Here is a 25,129-nt window from a genome sequence, read left to right as displayed (position 1 = left end):
GGAAGAATTAATCTGAAAGTTCTTGAGTGTTTCTGTTGGACAGCCATTGCAGTGAGTGTTCATCAAACCTGGGGATTTTCTTTGACATAAAACACACGTGGATACATCCATCAGCAGGCATTTATTTCACTTAAGCAGGGGTGGAATGTGAAGAGCTGCTGCATGCTCTGCTCCAAGTCCAGCAAATCAAGGAACTAGTGAAATTAAGCCAAGGAAAAGAACTTTTGTACTTGGAAATGTGATAATTCCTGTCACTTGGTTAAAAATACTTGGTATTATAGTGCTAGATGGTGGATAAAGTGCAGTCAGTGTTCTGTCTGTTTTCTGTTGGATAAATGTGTTAGAGCTCCTGGGGGATATTGGACCATTTTCAATGATTCCTTTCTGGAACAGTGTCTCACTCTCAGTGCACTGCACATTTGACAGGGAGCAGTTTTACCAACGGGTATCAGTGTAACTCACCTCGTACTCCCTGGTCTTCACTAATGGCTTGCTTTACTGATTTTTGTCTCTTTATATTTAACAACAAAAGAGAAATGCTTTTTATCTTGCCTTTTTTCCTATAAAAATTAGTGCATGTCCCTTTACTATTTCATGGTAAATCATAGCATGCCTAAAATTGCTTAATAAATCCAGCTCACTTCAGAATTGATTTGGAGTGGGAATGGAGAACAGATTTGAAAAGCAGATCAAGAGACAGCAACCTGAAGGAGGATTTAGGATTTTGATGACCTACAGTAGACAAGCTAGGGGGTTTTTTTTTGTGGTTTGGAACAAACCAGATAATAACAAAATTCTTCTTAGCCTTTCTCTAAACTATGGATTGTTTCACAGAACATTTCTTTGCAGTGTTGGCTTAAGAAATATAAAAAACCTGCATCCTATAATGCTAACCAGCCCTCCTGGCCTTCACTGGGGCTGGAGTGCTCAGGGTGCTTTGAGTCAGAGCATCCCTCAGATGTCTCAAACCCCCAGTGTGGGCTGGGTACCTGTCATTTTAATGAAAAACCTCAGTAATGGCAATGCCAGGTTCATTTCAGATCACTTGTAAGCATTTCAGCTTCCAAGCACAGCTACTTCAAGAGTAACATGCTGTTTGTCATCCCATTCTACTAGCCTTGCTTAAATGCAAGTAGATCTTTTAATATGTCATATTTGGAAATTTAGCCATTTTAATAATTCAGTACTGAGGCTGGCAGAGAGGAGATGTGTTCCTAGCAGGTACATCACAGAAGGATAATTACAGTGAAAGAAGCTGCTTGCTGTTACTGCAGTGCACTGAAACATGCCCTTGCACATCATTGTACTACTCACCAGGACTGCCAGCTCAAATTTGGGGAGATCTGCTCAGTCCTGGAGCAGGGTTTAGCAATGCTTTAGCAAGCACAAGTTTGGGAGATCTGCTCAGTCCTGGAGCAGGGTTTAGCAGTGCTTTAGCAAGCACAAGTTTGGGGAGATCTGCTCAGTCCTGGAGCAGGGTTTAGCAGTGCTTTAGCAAACACAAGTTTGGGAAGATCTGCTCAGTCCTGGAGCAGCATCTAGCAATGTATTAGCAATTTCAGGATTTCTCCAGCTCATTCCAAGGGTCGCTGATGTGGTGCTGCCTGCCAGGATTTGCTTCCTGCAGTGAGAAGTTCAGTGCAGGGTTCCTCTGGCTGGGTATCCCTGCTCCTGTGATCAGGATGGTGGATTTTTCTGGGACTGTTGGCTCTCCTGACTTCAAATTTCAGCTGTAGAAATGTTGGGAGTGCAGGAGACATGATGGTCACACACTCCTTGGATTAGGTGGCAGCTGGTGGTGCAGCCAGCTGAAGTGTTTGATGGAAACCCTGTGCTGCTGTTGTAGTCTTGGTGTTTTTCTCTTATTTAACTATTTGCCTTGTTTTCCCTTTTCTAGATGAGGGCTATTACCAAGGGGGCAAGTTTCAGTTTGAAACTGAAGTTCCTGATGCCTACAATATGGTGGTGAGTATTTGTCATTAGTCTCATAGCTGTCATTTTAGATTTTCTTTGCAGGTAACAAGACTTCAGGGAGAACGTGGCATTGAGACTGAGAAAGGATCTTCTGTGCCTTAATAAAATAAATCTCTGCAACTGTCTGGCAGAAGCTCTGGGAAGTGCAGATGAGTCAAACCTGAGTGTCCTTCCTTCTGGCTGAGGTCCTGCTCTCTCCTGTTAATTATTCATGAGACCTGCATTTAATGATTATTCTCATTAAAAAGTTATATATCTAAGAATGAAACGAGTGGACCAAAAGGAAAAGGTTGACAGTTCTGTCATTTTCCCCCACATTCTTCTGCTTTGGTGTCTTTCTTTGGTGTTGGTAGTTCAGAGTTCTTGCAGAGAGGCTGAGGAATGTGTAAGGGAGGATCCTGGAGAAGAGTTTCAGGGAAGATCTTTGGTTCCTGTCCAGCTGAGCCTAAATTCAGCATTATCTGTGTGTAATAGTTGCAGTCACAGCTAGGTAGTGTTTGCAGCTGTGTGGGTTTGGTTGTGGGATGTTTGAAGTTCCCCTTAACTTTACCAAAGAATTTCATACTGTGACAGAGGTTGCCCTTAATAGCTTCTGTGTATTCATGTTATTTCCTTTGATTTTTGTATTCCAGTTGTCCACCCAAAGAGCATTGCTGCAGGAAAGTGTTTGCTGTGCATTAACAGAAGAGCTGAAGTTCAGTTTTGATCAGAGTTTTTTGATTCTCAGTTCCCATAATTAAAAAGTCTCTGGTTTGTTATGGTTCCCTGCTCAGCACTGGCAGGAAAATCTACAGCAAGTGTTAATTAAATATTTTTAAATTTGAGCACCTCTTACCCAATACCATAATAAAAAGTTTTGAAACAATGCAGGAGGTTGGGTGTTGGATTGTGGTCAGGTGATTAATGCAGTATTAATCCCAATATTGAGGGAATTCTGCTGAGGCTGTGGTTGGTTTCCTGCCAGGCAGAGTGGGACTGCCTGAAGTGATCCCTGTTTTCAGGAGAGCTCTGCAGACCTGCCAGGCAAGGCTGGGATACACACCTGCACTGGCCAGAGGAGTGGGTATGTGGAACTGGGATGTAGTGGAGGAGCATAAAATAAATAAAGAGGAACAATTTGGAAGATTTGATCTTGTGGCCTGCTGCCAAACCACTCAGTGCTTTGCTGTGTGTGGTGTTCAGTTTCAGGCAGTCTGAGGAGTTCTCCAGAAACTGCTGCTGGAAAGTGGCAAGAAATATCTCGGGGCTGAAATGTAGTTCACCCCCAGAACTTGTATCCCCCCTCCTGGGGCAATGGTGTTTTTTACAGACTTGCAGGGTGGTTTAGCAGAGTGGTTTAGCTTTGGGACTAGCTGGTGTCCAGAGAAAACATTTCAAATAACTTCATTTCCAGATTTCTCTCAGGAGCCACATTCATTCCTTCTCAAGGTAAATTTCTTCACTAGTGAAGAGATCAAATTAAATATATAAATAATACATAATTTTAAAAATTACAAGATCTGTTGGTACACCTGTCCTTTTAGAGGGCCAATTTATCAAGAACTGAAACTTTGATTTTAAATGAGGGATCCCAGAGCAGAAGTGGCTGCTTGGAAATGGAGAAGGAAGTGAATGTGGTCTGTGCTGTGCCCCCAGCTGAGGCTGCATCTACCTGTGGGGTCTGAGGGGAAGGAGGAGTTGGAGCAAAGAAATAAATGGATTTTGGGAGCTCTGTTGTGCAGTGTCACAGGTGTTCAGGTGAAACATCATCCTGGGGAAATCTCTGGATCTGTTGGTCTGGGGAGGGTTCAAAAATGACTTGGAGCAACTTCCAAGATGAGGTTTTGTCTGAAGATGAATTTTGTGGTGGTGCTGCAGTTGTCCTGTGTGTCTAAAAGGGAAAAAGGAGAGAGAGAAAAACCTTTGTCTTGCTGTCAAGAGTGGTTCTTTCTAACTTTCAGCAGTGAAAATCACTTTGAAAGGATAAAGGAGTTCTTTTGTTTCCACAGTACAAAAAATAAGACACCAGTTAATTCACTGTGAGGATTTGGGGATTTTTAAAAAAGAGTTTCCATATGTCTTTTTTTTGACTCATCAATACATTCCCTGTTTGAAGGTGCATATGGTAGAAATTTACTCTTTTATCTCTATCTAATGGCATGGAATAAATTCTGCTGCTTTCCCTTGCTTGAGATCTAGACATCATCTTTCAAAACAATGTGAAAGTGTAGCTAATGAAAAGCTTGTGCTGTTAGAAAACTTCTGAGGTGTTTTGGAGGTCACAAAGTTTGAGACTGTTTTCTGTAAGCCACCTAATTTTCAATAATGACTGATGTCCTTTGAGTTATTGCACAGAAATGAAGTGGAGGAAAGGCAAAATCTGCTTTATTAATTCCAGATTTGTCATGGTGATCAGTGTTTTTTTCTTCTAGAACATCTCTTTTAGGTCTGTTTTTGGTCATGCATATTTTCTTACCTCTTCCAAGGAGTCTTAATTTTAAAAGTTTCTTAGGAAGGTAATTGGGAAGTTGGGAACAAGATGGGATAAAACACCTGATGCTGCCATGCAAATACAGCTCTTGGAGCTCTTTTGCCTCTTGATTGAAGACATCATTGGGAAAAGTGGAGGGAGATGGCTCCACATTTATAATCTGGGATTTGATTGAAGTTCTGCATGGTGCTGGTATGTGCTGATGGATTCCAGGACACTTCCCATCAGAAATAATCTGCCTGATTGAAAGCTGCAGGTCCTAATGGGGTGAGCAGGGATGCAACAACGTGCTGTTGCTAAGCTACTGACATTTTTATGTCCCACTCTTTATTTACTTCTCAAAACTAGAGCAAAGGAACCTGTAAAAAATCTGTACTTGAAAAATCTGTACTTCAGAACCCCTCTATGACATTCAGAAGTTTGGTGATCTTGCCTGTGGCTTTTCATTTTAGTGCCTCAAATTCAATGCTGATGCATTTCTGTTCAATTGTGAATAGGAGGGTCTGTATTTAAAATAACTTATTTATTATTTGTTATTTATTTGTTATCTCTGCTGGTTTTCTAACAAATCCCTGATTTCAACAAGCCTTGGTGAAGTTTTTTGGTTTAAATTATTGTCTTAAGCATGGAGAAACTGAATGACTTAGTGTTTTCCCTGAAGGAGCAAATTTTCTTGGCTTTCTTAATTTTTTTTTTCCCTAAGGAAAAGTCTAATACCAGCCTTATTTTTATGAAGAGTTGAGATAAGCTAAAAGGGCAGAGAAGTCTGTTTTGACTCTTGTATATAATGCATCATTGCTCTAAACATTACAAACCCAGGCTGTGAAGATCAAATATATTTGCCTTTTTCTGTTTTATGAGTTATAACAGGGTTTTATCTTAAAGAATAACACAGTAATTTGTTTTCTCTCCTGGCAGCCTCCAAAGGTAAAATGTTTGACAAGAATCTGGCACCCAAACATTACAGAGACAGGAGAAATCTGCCTAAGGTAGGAACAACATTCTGTTGGAGTTTTTTAACCTTGGAGGTTTCTCTGTTTGGTAAAATATTGCATGTCCTGACAGTATTTTTTGGTCAAAGTCTCATTCTTGCTGTGCTGCAGGGACCATGGAGAGCCTGGCTTTTCAGGTTCAGACTTAGTATTTTGTTCTGCTTATAGAACAAAAAATGGGATAAAATGTAAACTCCAGCCTGAACAAAATGTAGTTGGGTTTTTTCTTCCCTCCCTCATAACTGAATCATCCTCAGGCCCTGAGAGAGGCTTTACCATTTAATGCCCAAGAGTGTTAAGAGCTTGAAAATTCTTTTTATTTTGAAAAGGAGGGGAAAAAAATGTTCCTTAGATTTGACAGTAATTATTCTTTGTTTTCCATTTGTTAATTATAATATTTAATATCCAGTGATAAGACACACGTGCCAATTATCACAAATCAGGGTTGGGCTCAGGATAAGGCAGGATATGAAACCTGAAAGCTTTGCTTTGCCAGAGAGGCTTCTCTTGCTGGGTGGTTTTCCTTGATAGTAAATGTTTCCTCTTCCAAATGAATTTGTGAAACTTTGCAATTTCATCCTCAATACCTCATGGTGAAATTGGCCAGAAACCAAACAGAAACAGAAGTGAGAAGCCTGCCTGTCGTTTTTCAAGTTAATGACACACAGAAGAAAAGGCAGATGAAGCAGAAGCAAAGCCCATAAGTGAGATTGAAAGCTGCTCTGAAAATCCAACATGCTTGTCACCATGTGCAGCAAATCAGTGCTTAAAGAGAAGCTGAATTTTTCCTCTAGATGAAAAAAAATCTTTTTAGTGCTGTGTTGAAAGTCCTGGTGAAAATGAAGTTTTTTATTGCCCTTCCTTGGCAGGTCAGGCTCATCAGCATTAAGAAACTGAAATGTTCTGAGTGCAGGTAGAGGAGTGAACAAGTGAGGTGTTTGAAGCAGGGAACAAACCAAAGCTGGAGCTCCAGCTACAGCACAGCATTTCTGGGGGTCAGTAAAGCCTCACATTCATGAAATCCCACAGAGGTTGAGCTTGGAAGGGATCTTCCAGCTCATCCCATTCTCCCCCTACATTGGGCAGGGACATGTTCCCCTGGAGCAGGCTGCTCCAAAGCCCATCCAGCCTGGCCTGGAGCACTTCCAGGGACGGGGCAGGCACAGCTTTTCCATCTCTTGAAATGGTTTGAATTACAAGAGATGAATGTGGTGTTTGGAGCATCATTCATAATTCTGGTGAAGTGGAGGCATTCTTTCAGCATCTGCTCTGAAACACTTTGGATTGTCAGATACTTCAGCATATCCAACCCTGGAAATGTCTGGCATTTTATGGAAAAGCTAAAATAGCTTAATTGCTTTCTGTCTGTTAGAGAATGCATTCTATGTATAGTATCTGCAATCAACTTCCACAAGAGTCTTTGCATTAAAATAGCTTCAGTTATTTTTAAAAGCAGAAAATCATCTTCATCAGTGCTTTGCCCCCACATACCTCATGCTGTGCTGTGTGCTGGTTTGATAATCAGCCCTGGATTAAAACATTCAAGTAGTTAACTTGTGCTCAAGTGTAACAGTTGTGGACAGGACAAGTGGTGTTTTTCTGTGCTTTATGGGCTGCAGTTACCTTGGGCCATATTATTAATGACAGGTCCTAATTAGGTCTGGCCTGTACTGGATATCAGCTCCACTGCACATGTGGATAGAAAAAATTGGGTTTTCTCCAGGCTGATCTTCCCCTTCCAGTCAATTGTTGTCACTTAAGCTGCAGGTTGGGCCAGCTGGAGTTTCAGAAGGTTTTGCACTTACTGCAATCATGCAGTTCCCACTTCAGGAGATGGTTTTTAAAGGATCTCTTCAGGATGTGTGTGTTTAAAAAGAAAAAAAAAATCCTCAAAGCTTTCTGCCGTGCAGGAGTTACTCACAGAATGAGAAGATGTTTGCTGAAATGAAAGCTGAGCAGCTGACTGGTCACACCAGGGGCTGTTTTGGATATTGAAAGTTCAAAAGCAGTGATTTTGCAGGGTGCCCATAGGAGCCCAGATTGATGTATGATTTATAGGCTGGGAGGTCTCCTTAGATCTGGGGAGAGGTTCTGTTGAGGGGCTTAGTGATCATTCCCAGTGTGTAGAAGGAAGAGGGTGCTGCTCTAAAACAAATCCTATCAGCAAATGAGGAGTATGAAGCCAAAGGGACACTTGTGTGTCTTCCCTGCCTGAGTGCTCTGAGAGGTACAGGTGTCCCCTCAGCCCTGGCTGTGGTGTCCCAGCTGGAGCTGTGCCAGGACAGCTCTGAGGCCTTGGGAAGCTGCAGGGCTGTCCATGAGGCTTAGCTCATGCTCAGGTGCTCTGTCACTGAATGTTTTTCTGATTCTGTTTGGTGTGTTAACTTCCCCCTCACTTGGAATTTCCCAGTCAGATGGATGGAGAGGCAAATGGAAGCACTGCCACACAGTTTGATAAGGAACAGACAAAAAGCAAGCTTTTTTTGCTTTTGTCAAATGGAGACAAACTGCAGCCACAGGATGTTATTTTGAACACTGCACAAGTGGTAATGGCATATTTTGTCTTTTGAAAGGCACAGGAATGAGATGAGCAGCACACTTAAGGTGGAATGGGCTTCTCCAGGTTATCATCCTGTTCCTAGGATCTCTGCACTGAACAAGGGTTGAATTTCCTTGGATATAATCTTGCCATGTTCATTAAATAACTACATAACCTGTATGGTCTAATCATCTATGTAATTTTAAAATTACTTAATACATGTCAGCCTGGGAATTGCTAAAACCTTACAGTTTAAGGCAATTTCACTTTAACCCTGTCATTCCAGAGGCAAAAGCTGCTGCTGGTGGTGAATTTCTGTGCTTTGCTGTGTGAGTTGTTTCAGCTGACTCCTTGCAGAGGAAGGTGTGATTGTGAAATGATGCTTCAAGGATTTTTTTACATTGTTTTCATTCAGTTCTGAGCAAGACTTCAGCTTATTTGTCACTTGTGCTCTGATCCCCAATCTCCCTCTCATAAATGCTGAGGTTTGGATCCAAAAGGTCCAGAAATGCCTGAACACCTCAATGGTTTCCACTTGCAAATTGGTCAGCACCTTCAGTGGGCTTTAATATGTTGTACCACAATATGGGACATGTATACTGCATGTGTGCATTTAGGAAATTCTGTATTTTATATCTTCATAGTCATATAAAAAGTCAAGAAAAGTCAAGTTATAGTTTATAATATGTACACTTCATCATATATATTTATAGCTGTTATCAATAAAATTATATAATATATACACACATATATATACACATATAAATTTTTTAATATCCATTATGTATATTTTAAACATATTTTTAATAAGGAAGTTTTTCCTCCAGAGCAGACAGTCTAAAACTCTCTCACTTTCTCATCTTTACCTGTAGGAAGCTGAAGTCCTTCCACACAATAGAACATGATGATCCTCTCTTTGCTGATTAGATATCCCTCCCCAAAACACCCTTTTTTGGATTGGTTTGTGCCAGTTTTGGTGAGAGGTGGGTCATCCTACAAGGATGTCTCTTCACCAGAGATGAACATGTTCTAAAATGCATCAGGGAATAAAAAAAGGGTTCAATGTTGAGGCTGTCACAAGCATTTCTGTCAGACTTGTGCTGCTGGAGGAAAATAATTCAGGTGTTTTGACAGAGGTTGAGCTCAGATGGGGAGCTCTGTAATGACACTGTGGAGAAGGTAATTTTAGGCAGACATCCCAACTCCTGGGGTTTAAAATTCCATTACCTGGATATAAATAGTGCAAGAATTAGATCTTATCTTGCAATTGCTTCCTGATGTTTTCTGAGGAGGTTTCTGACAAAGGCAGTTGAAGCAGAAGTTGCTCTGTGTAATGTGTGTGTGTCTTTCTTTTCCAGTTTATTGAGAGAACACTCAATTGATGGCACTGGCTGGGCCCCAACTAGAACCTTAAAGGTACTGTTCCCTTTTGGATGTGTCCTTCAAACTAAATACATCTTTAAAAACCCTTTCCTGGCTTTGGAAAGAATCAGCTGATGTGGTTTGCTCCAGAGCAGGTTTTTGAGGTGAGGTTTTTGTCTTTCAGCGAGTGGTGGTGGCAGCAGTGGAGCAGGTACAGTGCTGATTGTAGAAGTGTTGGGAGTTCTGGGGTGGCTGCACAAGTCCTGCTCTGATCCAAGCTTTTGGAGGCTGGTGTGACCCTGGGAACCCACACTCTGTAAGGTGTGCTGCTTTCACCCAGGCAGCAAACACAAGAGCCTCCTGTGAACAGCAATCCATAGCCCTGGTAATTTCCATAGGATTGATATTCCTGACAAAATCAGTGCAGAGCACTGAGCAGGGCATTTATCTTCCTCTTGCTGTTCCCAGGAATGCTGCCAGAATTGTTTCTTGCAGAGCTTTAACAGCATTAGGTGGATAAAGGGTATACATCAGGTGTTTGTCTCTTTCAAAAAGCAAATTGAAAATGACTTTTATCTGATACTTGGTTTGCTCTTTGGCACTGTGAATGAGATTTGTGACTTTCTTCATCTGTAAAATCTCTCCTGAGGTGAGCATGTGACTTTCTGGAAGTAAAATGAGTGTGTTGTTTTGTGGATTTTCTTAAGCAGTCTTTCCCTGTTGTTTTTTCATCAGTTGGTGTGATTTTGTTTTGCCCTTTGTGTTTCTGTTTTCACCTCAGGTTAAATTAAGGCACTGAGTATTTAAGTTAACTAGTTCTGTTCCTGTCCCTGTATTTTCATTCAGGGACAGTTTTAAGCTTAAAAATTAGTACAAGTGGACAAGAAACCCAAAAGACAGGGACTTTTTCTGTGATTGTTGAAATGAAAGATTCAGCAAGAGAAAAGGAAGTAATAGCTTAACTTCAAAAAGAGAAAAATCAGATTGGATCTCCTTGGATTTTTAAATTTTTGAACATTGAAGCACCACAGTTGTGAGCTCATTTTTTACAGCTTTTCATCACCACAAGGGGACCAGTGAGAATGTGCACTGAAGCTCTGTGGGCAGGAATCCAGTCTTGGCCCGTTATGCACTTGAAAGTCAGTGTTTAATTTGTCAGTCACATGAAGTCAGCCTGGTTTTCTGGAGGAATAGCACCCACACCTGCCCAGTAAAGCACTCTGAACTACTCCTGAAGAATTAAATTGAGGGTGGGCATGTCCTTCTGCCACAAAAACTGTTCCAAAGGAATTAGAGAAGCCTTTCAAATAGAGAATACACACAAGAAGCCCCATGCAGAAACCAGCTGCATGCTTTGGGTTTGTGTGCTTAAGCCTTTAGAAGGCTCAGGTTTCTGGTTGTGTCTCATTTTGGAATCCTTGTGGTGACAGCAGAGCTCCTGTGTGAAAAATCCTTCAAAATAAACTGCTGTGACCTTTTTAATATTTTTTTTTTAGTATCAAATGGGTAGAAACATGAAGAAACTTTCTGAAATAAAAATGAAAGTCTGCTAAATTGTCTGGAAAACTTACCTAATAAAATGTATTTTTAACAGTGTGGAGGATTCTTAATGGGGGGAAGACCTAACTCAGTTTTGTTTCCCAGCATTTTTTTGCACTTGGTGTCATCTCATCCATGATTGAATTCTCTACAGGTAACCAAGTGCTGAGCTTTATCTTTTTTCCCTTCTTTGTGCTTGGGAGCACGTTTCCATGGACCACTGTGAAGAGCAGCCTGTGTGTGAGTGAGGGAGCTAAAGAATGTGCTATTTCTGAATTCCTGCATGAGATGTTTTTTGAAATCAGGTTCTGAGCAGAGCTGGGCTCTTACCCTGGAACAGGTTTAAAACATTAACCTGCCAGCCTGTCTATTTATACACTTCTAAAATCACTTTCTTTTTGTTTTTGAAATACTCCATGTCCTTAGATTATTAATTAGGTTATAGATTAACAGATTATTATTAGACTATATATTTTATTAGATTATTATTCTTAAATTACCTTTAGATAATCTCTGGTAGTGGTTGGTCTCCAGGCTGTGGATTGTGTGAACACTGCTGCAGTGCTTTCTGGCTGATCTTTGTGTTCCTTCTACTCCTTTGTGATTTTTGTGTTCCTTCTGCTCCTTTGTAGCTGAACCTGAGTTAGCAACAGGAGCTTATTTACCTTTCAGTCTCCATTCTGTCACATTCTGCATCATTTCATTGCACACTTTCCTCTCTAAAGCAGCTTATTCACAAAGCTGGAGACTGCTGCAGTTACTCTGGGCCCTGCTCAGAGTGTCTGAACTTCCTTTTCTCCTGTTTTTAGGTGTGATGGGCAAAATTAAAGTTTCCCAGGCAGAAAGCAAATAGATGGCTTTAATTCCATTCTGTTCTCAGGTTTTTTTAATGTCACTGGAACTTTTAAAGCTTTTTTTTTAAAGCTTTTCACAGCTTTTAAATACCTCATATGACTTCACACTGTTGCTGTTTCTCTGCTCCTCTGCTTTGTACCCTTCAGTAATTTCAATTTCAGACTCCATAGTGCTTTAGTGGCCCCTGTTAGTCCCCAACATGTGCCTCATTTGCCAGGATTATCACCTGCTTAGCTCAGTTAGTTGTCCTTAATACTCTTCAGCTTTGTCCTAAATGTTTCCATCTTGCTCTGAAAACATCTCAGGTGATTGATTTTAAGAACTGCACAAGTGGATCTGTATTTTAAATGCCTGGCTGGTTCTAAAAGTCAGACTCCTTCTGCAGTTGCCTCTAACTAACTGCAGCTGGAAATGGGTTCATAAATCAGTGGCTGATTGATGGACCTTAAAAATAATCAAAGCACACTTGGGCAGCTCTGTGGAGGGCTGAGCATGTGAGCATTAAAGCCAGTGTTTAAAAATGTATGATGGATGCTCACAGGGAATGTTTGTCCTTTTTCTTCTTTTTGTAGCTGTGTTCTCACAGGGATGCAGCTGGGCTCAGCTAGCTGGGCTGTTTCCTGGAGCCTTTCCATGTTTGTTAGGTGTATGTGCAGTTCAGTTTTTCCCTGAGGTAGTTCCAAGTGCTGGCTTTTGTCACTTTTGTGTTATTGCTCTCAGGAGAGCCAGGAGCAGCAAACATCCAGGTAGTCTTAAACTACAGATTTACAGACAGCTTTTCATGCCCCTCTGCAGGAAACCACTGTTTTTGCAGGAATTTCTCTCCCATAACTCCAGATCCTAGGTTAATAAGTATCTGTCTGTGCTATTAGATTACCTGATCTAAAAGGAATTAAGACTCATTTCCAGTAAACTGTTGCTACTTGGAGTTGATCCTTAGGAGCCTTGCTTATTTAATTAGTGTTTTAATACTAAATGGCAGCATTTTGTCCTCTTTGGTTCACTGGCTCTGCCCTTGTCTTCAGGCACTGGAATGACTTCATTTGGAATTATCCAAATGCCAAACTCATCTCTTGGAGAAATGAATCAGAGGGTCCTGACTTCACTTTTCCAGTTTACCTCATTGTGTAAGCATCAACCTGAGGAGTTTTGAAAGTACAAAACTTTCTCCTATCATCTCAAGGAAAATAGATGGTCTGCTGTCAACATCATCTGTAATTAGTGTAGAGGAGTGTTTGAAACAGACAGTAAAGTAACTGTCACTGCCTCGAGGATGAAGGGAAAAAAAGAAACCTGCATGCTTTATGTTCCATTAATTCTTGTTGCTCAGGCTGTTTTTCTCAGCATTATGATAACATTGTACAGCTATTGATTTATTCAGATCCTGTTTTGGAGTTGGTCTTTTTGTGTGTCTTCCTCACCTCTAAAAATTGAATAAGCCCTAGATAAAAACTTCAGACCCAGTATTTGGAAAGAGTAAACTGAAGACAATCTTCTGTGCAGATCTGACATTCAGTTTTTTCTTAAAATAAGCTTCAGGAAATATTTCTCCAAGGATATATTGTGTTGTATTTTGACTTCATTATAAAATGGCTTTATCAGTTTTGTAAAAAGAGGTGATTTATTTATTTCTCCTCCATACATGCCCAGGCTGGTAAAAATATACAGCTCATTGTCTTCTAATAGCTTTTGCTTCAGAAAAGATCTGCAAAATTTTACTTTTCTCTCTTTAATGTCCCCTGGCAAAACCAAAACTTTGGTGTAGGTGCAGTAGCTGTTACTATGGGCATGTGAGTGAGGAGAGCTGAGAGATCTCTGTAATTGTAATTAAGCCATGCTTCTTCTCCCCAAACTGTTGATTTCTGAATATTCACTTAGTGTCAGCTGTAATGCACTGAGCAGAGTGGTCTCCAGAGGGTGATGGCTTCAGTGTTGTCATCACTGTGGTGTAGTTCATTAAGGAGCTATCAGAGCATTCCCCAGGGAACAATTTCCCCAGGATTACCCACTTGTCCTGCAGTAACCACGGGGACAGAGGTCAAGGAGTCAGTGACAAAGTGAGGGATGGGAGAGGAGTGCTCTGAATGCTTGGCACTTCCCAGCTGCCTTGCTCTGGGACAGGAACAGGCTGCAATTGCTCTTGTTTTGTTTCCCCTCCTATATTTAAGCACAAAAGAAATGGTTTTCCAGCCTTCCTCCTTGTTTTGTGTTTGCTAACTGGAGCAGTTGATGCCTTTTAGGTACCCAGAGCCCTGTGGGGAGCTGCTGCAGTGTTTGGGTGGGAAGCACAGGCAGGGATGACAGGCACATGACAGCTGGCGTGGCTGAAGAAAGGTGGCATTCACTTTTTCACCTTTTTCTAGGTGGAAACAATATTTTTCACCTTCTGCAAGATAACAGAGGAGCAGGAGAGGAAATATAAAAAGAGATTTTATTTGAGAGAAGACAGTTTAAGAGAGAGGAAGCTTTTTCATAAGCTAAAAAGTGCCTTTGTCTCTGGAAGGAAATTTCCTTTTTTGATCCCCAGGACCAGTGATTGTTTGGTGCAGTGAGATGAAGTGTGCTTGGGTTTTTAGGCTGCAGTGAAGAGAGGAAGAAGCTGGGCTTGTTTTTAAGAGATGGTGGAAGAAGGGAAGGGAAGGGGAGAACCACCTTGAGGTAGTGAATAGACAGACACGACAGCAGAGAGCTGCCCCAGGATTTGGCCATGCATGGCCTGGACTAGAGCAAGCTGGACTTTAGAGTGGAATTTCAGCCCTTTTAAAAACAAACCAAAAAAATTTGCTTCAGACATGTGCTTGTGTAAATGACTGCTGCTCCTTTTGTTCATCGACTGGGTTAAATTATTTGTTTATGAAGAATCTATTGAATTTGCAATTTCTGTGTTTGCTCTCTCTCCAGAAGTGTTTGTGGTTGTCTTTCTGAATCCCTTGTCTGTGGCATGGTTTCAGTGGCATTGCTTTTGTGAAGTGGCTCTGAGAACTGTTCCTTGGCAAGATCAGTGACTGAGTTAGGACCTCCTAGAAGTGCAAAGCTTTGAGACTCCCTGGCCTCAGGAGAGGCTGTTTCAAAAGCTGCATTGAGGATTTTGAGTCACTGCTCTTGAACTTCAGACACTGCTGCAGCAGCAGGTTTTTTCTCCTCGTTTGGCATGCTGTAAATAAATCTGTGGGCAGGGGTTTAGTGTAACTTTTCACTCAAATGCAGCACAAAAATAGTGCAGAATGAAAAGGGACAATTATAAAGGGCTGTTTACAGCAGTCTGTTGGACTTCTGACTTGCTTGTGTTGACTTCCCCATGCTCCAGCCCAGGGGGTGGCAGTGCCATGGAGCAGAGTGTGCTTCCCTCATTATTCCATATTCCCATCACCCACTGTGGATTTAACCAGGTACTGCTGTGCTTGGGAACCTCAGTTCCTGATTTCAAACACCATCATTGCCTCCTCTGAGCTAACAATAAATGTGAATTAAACCCACTTGCATATCTAAGACCTGCCTTGGACTCCCAAAAGGTCTGAGCCACGGGTGACATCTGAGCTGATGGCCAAGCTTTGGGACACCACACATGGAACAGGCTGGAGCAGGAGCCAGATACAGCAGCTCAAGGAATTTGACAGCCCAGTTGCAGGTCCAGCACAAAAAACAGGTTTGGGGCAAAAGCAGAGGCTCTCAGCTTGCTCTGTGGCTGCCCCTCATCCTCTGTAAGTTGGATGTCAAACCCAGAGGAGGAGTCTGATGAACAGCAGCTTGGTGAAGGAAACAGCTTTGTCAGGTGCAGGTGTCTGGTCCTGTACAGGTGGGGTCTCACTGGGGTGCAGCCCTGTCAAGGTGTGCACCCTGGACATTCTCAGGGCCCCCTGCCCTGCTCCTCCCTGTGAAGGTCACCTTTAAAAACTCCTGCACATGGGCTTAACTTCGTTTTCAGGCTGTTTAAACCACAAGTTCAGTAAAAATTTGAAGCCAAGCCTGATGCTTTATTACACTGAAGGAAAAGTTTTTGAGCTGTTAAATTGACAAGATCTTCAGTGGCTTGCACATTCTTTTGGTTCCTCAGGAACACCCAAAGCAGGCATCTAGGCCAGTGCTTATCTGCATGCAGCCTCTGCTGAAGTCAGCAATGCAGAGTGATTATTTCTGCAGTTCTACAGTGTTGAGTTTTACAAATACTTGCTTCACTTTTGCTCATCTGTTCCATCCCACTTGCCTTTCTCAATCTCCTAGATTTCAATCCAGGCTAGGCTCAAGGTCATTACAAAAAGCAATTGTCCTCTGGTAGTAATTTAGCATTATTTCTTATGGAGCCATGTAAGGGTATAAAATGAATCCAGCAAATCATGAAAGTTGAATAGATGGAAACATCAAAAATGATATTAAGACTTTCACAGGTAAATTATTCAGTAATAATAATAATAATCCTGTTATGCTTTTTGGTGTCTAGAATGGCATAAGCCTGATGCTTTATTACACTGAAGGAAAAGTTTTTGAGCTGTTAAATTGACAAGATCTTCAGTGGCTTGCACATTCTTTTGGTTCCTCAGGAACACCCAAAGCAGGCATCTAGGCCAGTGCTTATCTGCATGCAGCCTCTGCTGAAGTCAGCAATGCAGAGTGATTATTTCTGCAGTTCAACAGTGTTGAGTTTTACAAATACTTGCTTCACTTTTGCTCATCTGTTCCATCCCACTTGCCTTTCTCAATCTCCTAGATTTCAATCCAGGCTAGACTCAAGCTCATTACAAAAAGCAATTGTCCTCTGGTAGTAATTTAGCATTATTTCTTATGGAGCCATGTAAGGGTATAAAATGAATCCAGCAAATCATGAAAGTTGAATAGATGGAAACATCAAAAATGGTATTAAGACTTTCACAGGTAAATTATTCAGTAATAATAATAATCCTGTGATGCTTTTTGGTGTCTAGAATGGCAGTGGAGATGTACAGCATTCTGACAGCTTGTTCCTGTACAAAGGTTTTTATGGTTTTTTTTGTTTGATGTTTCCTTTCTTATTTTTTAATAGAACTCTGTAAAACCAGCTCAAATGAGTCAAGCACCCCAAAGCATTAAAACAAGGGTTCAGTAAATAAGAATTTGGGAACAATTGATTATATAATGGGAGAATATGATATCACATCTCCTTTTTGAGCTGCAGCATTTACTGGCATGAGGCATTGGAGCTTGTCTTGGACAAGGAGGAGCTTTGTCTGGAGAGAGCTCTGCTGCTGTCTGGGGAGCTTCTGGCAGAGCAGGGGGGTCAGCACTGCTCAGGGTAAGGAGAAGATGAGCTCCTGAGGCTTTCAGAAGGCACTGAGCTGCTCCTGGTTTGTTCCTTCTCAGCCATGCTGGTGCTGGAGGAGCAGTTTGTAACCTGGGGATGCAGGTTTGGCATTCAGGAGTTAGAAATGGCCAGAGCCCAGAGTGCCCAGGTGACCTTGTACTTGCTCAGGATGGTTTCAATGCTCAGGGCTGTGGTTCTGCAGCTGCAGCCTGCTGTCCCATGTGTAGGTAGAAGGCAACTTCTAAAAATGTCATTTTCCCTGCAACTCTGCCTGCCTGAAGGACAGGACAGCCTTGGAGGGCAGCAGTCAAATGGGATCCTGACCTTTGGGGGCAGAGGGGTTACCCAGAGCTGCCTGGATGTGGGAGAATCAAGTGGAAATGGAGACCTTCCTGCCTTTTGCTGCTCTCCATGCCACCAAATATTCCTTTAATCTGTGACTTTGGCACATCACTGCATTGTACTGATAATTTACCCCTAGGATTAATCCAGGTGTCCTTAATACCATGCTCTGCTGCCCTCTGCTATGCCTGCTGTCTGTTCCACCAGCTGAACAAGCACAGAAGCTTAAATAAAGTGTGAAACAATGCTTTCCATCCCTTCTTTGAAATAATTGCATAATAAAACAATGAAAATTGAAATGTTCATTTTTCTCCTGCTTGCTGGGGAACTGGCAGAGCTGTTCTTTGGCAGTGAGGGTGACTGCTCAGCACTAGAGTCTTAAAATTTCCAGATAACTGGAATTAAATGTCTGTGTCAGCCCTTCTGTGCAGTTCAGGTGTCTATGCTGCCACGTTTGAAAGTTGCTGTCTTTGCCCCACTTGAGAAGGTGCTGAGGCTGGGCAGAATGATGTTTCCAGAGCAGAAGTGAGTGAGATGTCTGTCAGGAACAGAGGGAAATTGGAAGGTGAGAGGCTGTTGGCTGCAGAGTGCTGACATCGTGCCTCGTTCATTAGGGCATCATTGGACAGGGCCCTTAAGGGAAATGGATTTCTGTGCTGCACGCTCTCAGCACAGGGCCCAGAGCAGGAAACAAGCTCAGGTACACTCATTTATTGAAGTTCTTTGCTGTGCATAGGAAGTTTGGTGCTTTGAGGCCTTATCTTTATTGTAAATTTGCATTTTAGCTGTGGAATGACTCGAGACATATGTTTATGTAATAGTATTCCTCTGTACTCCTACTGCAGCTCACCCTCTTTTCTCTGATATGTTGGCAGTTTCAAGTACTTGTTGTATTTTTTTCCTTTCCTCTTTAATTTTAAGACTAGATTGCTGAATTAACTTTCATTACCCACCCTTTAACAGTGCAGTTTTCTGCTGGTGGCAAATCCTAAGGTGTCACTCCTCTCCTTGAATGGAGGAGCAACAGGAATACACAGAGAAATCTCTTACCTTGTGTTTGAATATGCAGTATTTGGTTTTTGCTGACTTCTGAATATCAAGTGGCCATGAAATGGGAAAGCTTTTTCAGCATTTTGATTTAAATTAGTAAAACATTACTCCTAATCTAGATTTTTTCCAGTTATTTCATGGATTAATAAAAAAATTAAGTTTGTGAACACGTTCAAAACTCCTGAAATGCCTGTCTAATTAACTGTTTTTCCTTTGCAGGATATTGTCTGGGGGTTAAACTCTTTATTTACTGTAAGTAAAGGAATATTTTGCATGCCCCCTTTTCTTTTTCCTGCCTGGTTTAGTTTCAGCATCTCCTAATGACAAACCCAACTGTGTAAAAGTTTAGGTCTTTCTTTATTTCCCTTGGCTTCAGTGGGTGTTGGATGAGCATGAAATCAGATTGTGCTTTTGTTTGTGGAACTCATCCACACTGTCTGAAATGCCAGCTTTTTGTACATGGATTTTGCTTTGGTTAGAAGTATTAGGGGATATTTTGATAACAAATTATTTGGGATCTTCCACACAGTATGAAACTCTGCTGATTTGCAGGAAATAGAAATTTATACTGCTCTGAGAAGGAATTTTGTTGGTGTTAGTCTTTAAAAAAATTGTATTTAAGAATTAATGACTGTATTGCAGTCTCATTCCTTGTTTGCATAAAACCTGACTTGTCACAGAATTTGTGATTTTATTCAGGGATCCTATTTCCTCCCTTTTTAAAAAAGATTTTTGGGAGCAAGGAACCTGTAATTGCAGGAACACCTTGAAAATGGAGGGGAGAGGGCAGGAAGCTGCAAGAGGCAGGCAGGATGCAACAGCTGCTTTTGCCCTAAAAGAGGAGAGAAGCTAAGTCTTTACAAAAGTTACCTTTTTTAGGGATTCCTTTCCTCAGCCATTGCTGCTGGGTGGGAAGGTCAGGGGGAAGCAAAGAGCAGCACTGACATGGTGACCACATTTGGCATGTCTGGAGGGTGTGTAGAAGGAAGTTTGGATTTCCTGGCATCCAAAGTCTTGGTTGGTTTTTTCAGCAGTTCCTTTGGTAAATTGATGTAAAAGTTTGGAGAGCGTTTGCCTTTGCAGCAAAAGTGAATTGCATTTCACAGTCTGTCTCCCTGTGCATGCCAAGTAAGTGGAAGGAAGCAAAATCCTCAGGGGCAGAAATAAAATAAAATAATAAAAAAAAATATTGGGCAAAGAGCTGCAGAGAGGGGTGCTCCTGCCTAGGAGACCACGGGGATTTGTCATGGCTGTGTCAGGAAAGTGAATCTACAAACACCAGAGGTTTCTGTCCTGAAATGCCTGATACTGAAGACTTCCCTCTAATTTATAACCCTCCTTTTTAATTTTTAATTCTTACGGAATTTAGGGGTTTTCCCCAGTGTTTCTTTCATCCTTCAATCTCCAGTTTTATTTATCAGCAAACCTACAGTTTGTTAGTAAAGGCAAATATCTTTTTCAATTCATCAATCAGTGGAATCCTTCCCCTTGTTTCTTTTAACTCTCAGTGCTGGTTTTATCTACCACTTGTGATTCAGTGTTATTTTTAATGCTGATTCCTCTACTCCATTGTTTTTAACCCTAGACCCTTTCTCCTTCCAAAGTTAATATATGAGATTAAATTGAGAGGCCTGAGGTTTGTCAGGACTATTTCTGCTCCCTGACCCCACTGTCCTTAGTTCTCAGGGTCTTTGCACTCTTTTACCTCTATTTCCACTATTTCCTCTACTTCCACTCCCCTGCTTTTCCCAGAGCACTAAAACTCCCCTGTCAGGCTCCAGATCACATAGCTTCTTCCCAGAGGGAGTGAAATTGCTTTTCTGTGGAGGTGAAATTAAGGTAACTCCTGCTTTATCAGCACACTGTTTGCAGAAGTTTTTTTCAAGGTTTACTTTGCCCTCTAATAAAAATCAGCAGGAACTGTGCCTCCTGAAAGTTTGACTGTTCCTCTAAAATTGAGTTTTCTGATAGAAATACTTTCACTTCCAGGGAGAAGTGTCATGGAGCCCACATCAGAAAGGCTTAGATGCCCTGGTGCTGTTACCATTTAATAGCCCTGTGATTTGGTTTCCAATTACCAAATTACTCGTTTCCATTTACCTTTGGCAGTGATTAAATGATGAAATGGCACTGCCCCTGCTGCCCTGTTTGCTTTGTTCCATTTTCTTGCTCCTGAGGCCTTTGGGCTCCTGGTGATGCAGTGAGTGGGAGCCCCTCAATGCTCTCTCTTTCTTTTCCAGGATCTTTTGAATTTTGACGATCCTTTGAATATTGAGGCTGCAGAGCATCATTTGCGCGACAAGGTGAGTCAGTGGTTTATTTCAGGCAGGTTGTTCCTAAACAAGCACACATTCTGTACTCAGCACTTCCCAGCCAGTCCTTTTGGAGTGGTGGAGCTGCTGCTCGAGGTGCTTGAGTGACTCATTGTATCAGCAGCCAGTTATTCAAACAAAAAGTGCTTTCTCTTTCTCTGGGAAAGCAAACTGCACACAGCAGTGTTAGTCACCGTGTGCTGGGGCTGTGGCCCATAATGTGGTCACAGCCCCAAAACAGATGATCTTTCCCTTCTTGTGTCTGAGATTCCCCTGAAGCTGTGCATGTGCAGCAAGCTGATGGTGAGTTGGTTTGGAATGGTGACATGAGTGACCTTTGCCTTAGATCTGTGAAAAGATCTCCTCTCTCTCTGTCTTTTTCCAAAGGCAGCTGTTTTACTCAGAGCTCTTCCATGTTGCATGTATTTATAAAGCCAGGACAAATCTGGGCAAGTTTAAAGAACAGGAATGGAAACTTCTATTTTCTTCCTACTGATCCTAATATTCATGTATGTATTATGGACTGGGCAAAGCAGAACATGGCCTGGTGAACACAAATGAGATGTACTGCTCACCTCTGAGCAAAAGTGCCAATTTCTCCTTTGTATCTCCAAAATTCCATCATGTTACACTACAAGGATGTATTCCTCAAGCACATGGAACTCACACCTCAAGACCTCTTGTTCTAATTAAACTCTTCTGACACTTTTGTTGAAGTTAACCTTTAAGATTGCAGAAAGTTTCCAGGTAAGCAAGTGTTGATTTGAAGAGTTCATTGAAAGTACAGTCAGGCAGTGCACCTAATTTATCTCATTTTTTCAAGAGGAAATACCAGGATTGCAAGTTCATCTTTCCAGCTTTTTTTTTGATTCATGAGATCTTGTAGCTATTCTGGTATTCATCCATGTTTGCAGGGCTGAGATGAGAACATAGAGCAGAGCTGGGAAAAACTACCTACAAACCTCCTCTGGAAGAGAGAGGGGTCTTTGTGGTTTTGTTTTATCATGGAATCACAGAATGGTTTGGGTTGGAAGGAACCTTAAAGCCCATCCCATTCCACCCCCTGAGTGGTTCAAATTGCTATCCTGCACCTCTCAGCCTCATTGAGAGATTGGAAATCTTGGGAATCCACAGAAGGGAAAATGCTGCCTGATTTAAAAGACACACCTCCCTCAAAACCAGAGGTGAGCCCTCCAAAATAGGTACTGCTACACTAATTGCATGCAAGTTGTTTGAAGAAGGAAAAAGGAAATTGACTGGGTTTTTGTATAATCTTCTAAATCATAATTTTTTGGGGGAAAGACATTTTTTGTTTATTAAACTCCTAGTGGTCTCGTAAGCATCTCTAAAATTCGTATTATGGCATTTTAATTTTCTTTTTTGAGCTTATCTGAATTTAATGTGTGGGTAGTGACAGCACCAGGTAGTGCTGCGTTTTCTGTAGTGTGTTTTGTGGTGACATCAAAAAAACCCAGTGATGTCTTTGTGGAGAGAATGAATAATGCAGGGGAGAGAAGCAGCCTGAGTTATTTTGGTTCCCTGTGGCAGAGATGTCATATTTTACATAAACACTTTGTTGTGGAGTCACACTGCTGTGGTCCCATCCTGGCTCTTAAGAAATACTTGCAATGCCCAATAGGATTAATATGGGAATGGTAATTAGTTTTCTTTCCTCTGAGACTTGTTTACATGTGTAATAGGATCCTACAGACAGTGGATATGTGATGTGTGCTTGCATGTGCAGTGTCTGTATGAGCAGATGTGCAAATCCATCTCTGGATTTGTGTGCAGGGGAGTCCTGGCAGTGTGGGGTGTGTGACAGCCAAACCCCTGCACCCAGGGCTGTCCCCTGTGCTTCTCCCAGGGGAGGTGACTCACAGTGTCACTGCTGTCCCTTCAGATCTGAAATCCTGGAATTCCAGGCTGAGCCTGGCTGCCCCAGAGGGTAACAGCTAATCCCAGGCCTTGCCTGTGGTTCTGGAGAGCTGAGCTGGGCTTTGGTCAGCTCCAGATCATCACAAATGACTCTGTGATGTGTGCTTGCATGTGCAGTGTCTGTATGAGCAGATGTGCAAATCCATCTCTGGATTTGTGTGCAGGGGAGTCCTGGCAGTGTGGGGTGTGTGACAGCCAAACCCCTGCACCCAGGGCTGTCCCCTGTGCTTCTCCCAGGGGAGGTGACTCACAGTGTCACTGCTGTCCCTTCAGATCTGAAATCCTGGAATTCCAGGCTGTGCCTGGCTGCCCCAGAGGGTAACAGCTAATCCTAGGCCTTGCCTGTGGTTCTGGAGAGCTGAGGCTGGGCTTTGGTCAGCTTCAGGTCATCACAAATGACTTCTGCCTTGCAGATGCTGGAAAATCCCATCAGAGATAGCAAATTCTTCTTGCTGATTCTTGGGAAACAGCTGTGCTGGGAATGTTTGTGTTAGATCAGGCTGGAAGGGGCTGCTGTGATCCCTTCCTCTGTAAGGCACCTCTCTATTTGTGCATTCAATCTGTGGTGTGTAACTGAGCACGTTGGGAAAAGCAGCCTTGTTCTGAGATGTAAAATGATACAAAATTCAGAGCTCAAGTTCCATAAATTGTTTTATTAACCTGTCTTACCTGAGATGTGTGTTAGTGCAGCTTCCAGCCCTGCATGACTTCCTTTAGCTCCAGGAAGGAGCTGCCACTTGCTGAACTCATTCCTTTGCAGCTTCCTTCAGCCACTGAGCATCAAGTCACTTCTACAAATGATTTTAAAAAATAAATATGTTTGTTTATGCAGCTTTACTCATTCTGCAGTTCTCCCACACACACCTTGCTAGGTGCCAGTAATTTTTTGGCAGGCTGTACAACAAATTTGGGCAACATCTGTTTTCCCAAATGCTGAACATCCCTGGTGCCCACATTGCTCTGTAGTTGAGTCACAGTCCCTGGAAGATAAGCAAGCATTCTCTCATGGTGTAGAGCTCAATAAATCAGAATAAAAAGATAATAAAAAGATGATAAAAAGATGATTGATGTGTCTGTATAAACTAAGGAGTTGCCCAGCATTGTCTTCTCTCACTGATACAATCTCAGCAGTTTGGTGCTATGAGTTTTCTTGGTGAATTTAAAGAAGCTCTCACTAATTAATGAGCATGGAGCCCTCTGCCTTTAGCACAGGAGTCAGTCTGTCAGTAGTTATGGGTAGCCAGAGCCATTAATTATCAATCAATTCCATGGATTCTAAAGCAATGAGCAAGTGTCTAGGTTTTAATGACTACTCACTTAAAAATGATGTGAGCTAAAAATGGTAGGACTTGCTGGTTTTTATACAGCAAACACAGAGCTTGACTGATTTGCTGTGTGGCAGCCAGGTGGGCTGAACACTGAAACAACGGGGATCTTTTGGAACATCCGAGCTCTGGAAGTGCTTGGCAGTGGAAAACCAAGTGAGCTGAGTGCTTCAGGACTTGGTATTCCTCATCCAGGGGTGCTGTGGGTGTGATTTGTTAGCTGAAATCTAGGAAATTCTTTCTGTGTGACCATCTGTCCTGGCTGGTTTGGGAGCCACCTGAGGACATGGTGATTTGCCAGTGTAAAATGTAAAAACCTTTACATTTCCTAGAGGTGTTCACTTCTGCCAAAAAAATTTCAAATAAGCCATTTGTGCAACTCACAACAGAAGATTCATTGCCAGCTTAGTGTGGCTTAAAGTAGAGATGTTTTTCCAAGTATTCCTTTGATTTCTTCCTCACCTAGGCCTGCTGAGCCAAAACCCCTAATGCCTTGACCTATTTTAGTCATACTTGCCCTGTATTTGGTGCAATTCAAGCAAACTTTTGTCATCCTGCAGATTTGCAAACGCTCATTTATTTTTCATGCCTGTGATCAGGAGTTGTGTCAGTAGTGGGAGAGGCTGAGTTCCATCTCCCTGTGTTGCTTTCTGCACAATGTTTCCATCTCAGTGAAACCCATCAGTCAGCACTCAGTGCTTCGTGCTGTGTCCTTCTGAAAGACTGAGCTACATTGCACTTGGCAGGGAATTTTTCTTCCTCCTTGTGAGAATCCAGCTTATCACCTTCACCTGCAGCTCTGAAGTGCCAGAGCTGAGAAACCTAATGGGAAGAGGTGTGGGTTTGCCAAGGACCCACTTTAAACTTGTTTTTTACTTAATTCAGTGAGCCCTGATTTTATTTGCATCCTCTTTGGAAAGCAGCATTTAATGCTCAATTATTTTGCATAGGTTTGTGTGGAGGAGTTTGGCTCTGGATTGACTTCTGCAATTCTTTTTTTTTTCATTTTTAAGTTTTAATTAAAGGTTTCTCTGCATGATAAAGACAATAAAGTTTTTATTTCAGGGTTGTTTCTGTGGAGATGGATTAATGATGTTCATGGTGTTACAGAATCTGAAGCTGCCTCCTAAGGTTTCCTCTCAGGATTGTAATTGCCCTG

General features: G+C 41.9%; 1 protein-coding gene across 3 annotated transcripts in view; it reads left to right on the top strand.

The window, feature by feature from the left end:
* UBE2F (ubiquitin conjugating enzyme E2 F (putative)) overlaps nt 1-25,129 on the top strand; it is a 55,702-nt gene that overhangs the window by 15,752 nt on the left and 14,821 nt on the right. For all 3 annotated transcript variants that reach the window (XM_039728541.1, XM_039728542.1, XM_039728543.1), the window contains exons 5-9: nt 1,898-1,965; nt 5,363-5,433; nt 9,334-9,391; nt 18,618-18,650; nt 20,639-20,701. In XM_039728541.1, the coding sequence (XP_039584475.1) occupies nt 1,898-1,965; nt 5,363-5,433; nt 9,334-9,391; nt 18,618-18,650; nt 20,639-20,701 (293 nt within the window). The remainder of the gene's footprint in view (nt 1-1,897; nt 1,966-5,362; nt 5,434-9,333; nt 9,392-18,617; nt 18,651-20,638; nt 20,702-25,129) is intronic.

The sequence above is a fragment of the Passer montanus genome, unplaced genomic scaffold (genome assembly GCF_014805655.1).
Source record: "Passer montanus isolate IOZ18808 unplaced genomic scaffold, ASM1480565v1 scaffold66, whole genome shotgun sequence".
Lineage (NCBI taxonomy): Eukaryota > Metazoa > Chordata > Aves > Passeriformes > Passeridae > Passer > Passer montanus.
This window is presented reverse-complemented; position numbering and strand designations above follow the sequence as displayed.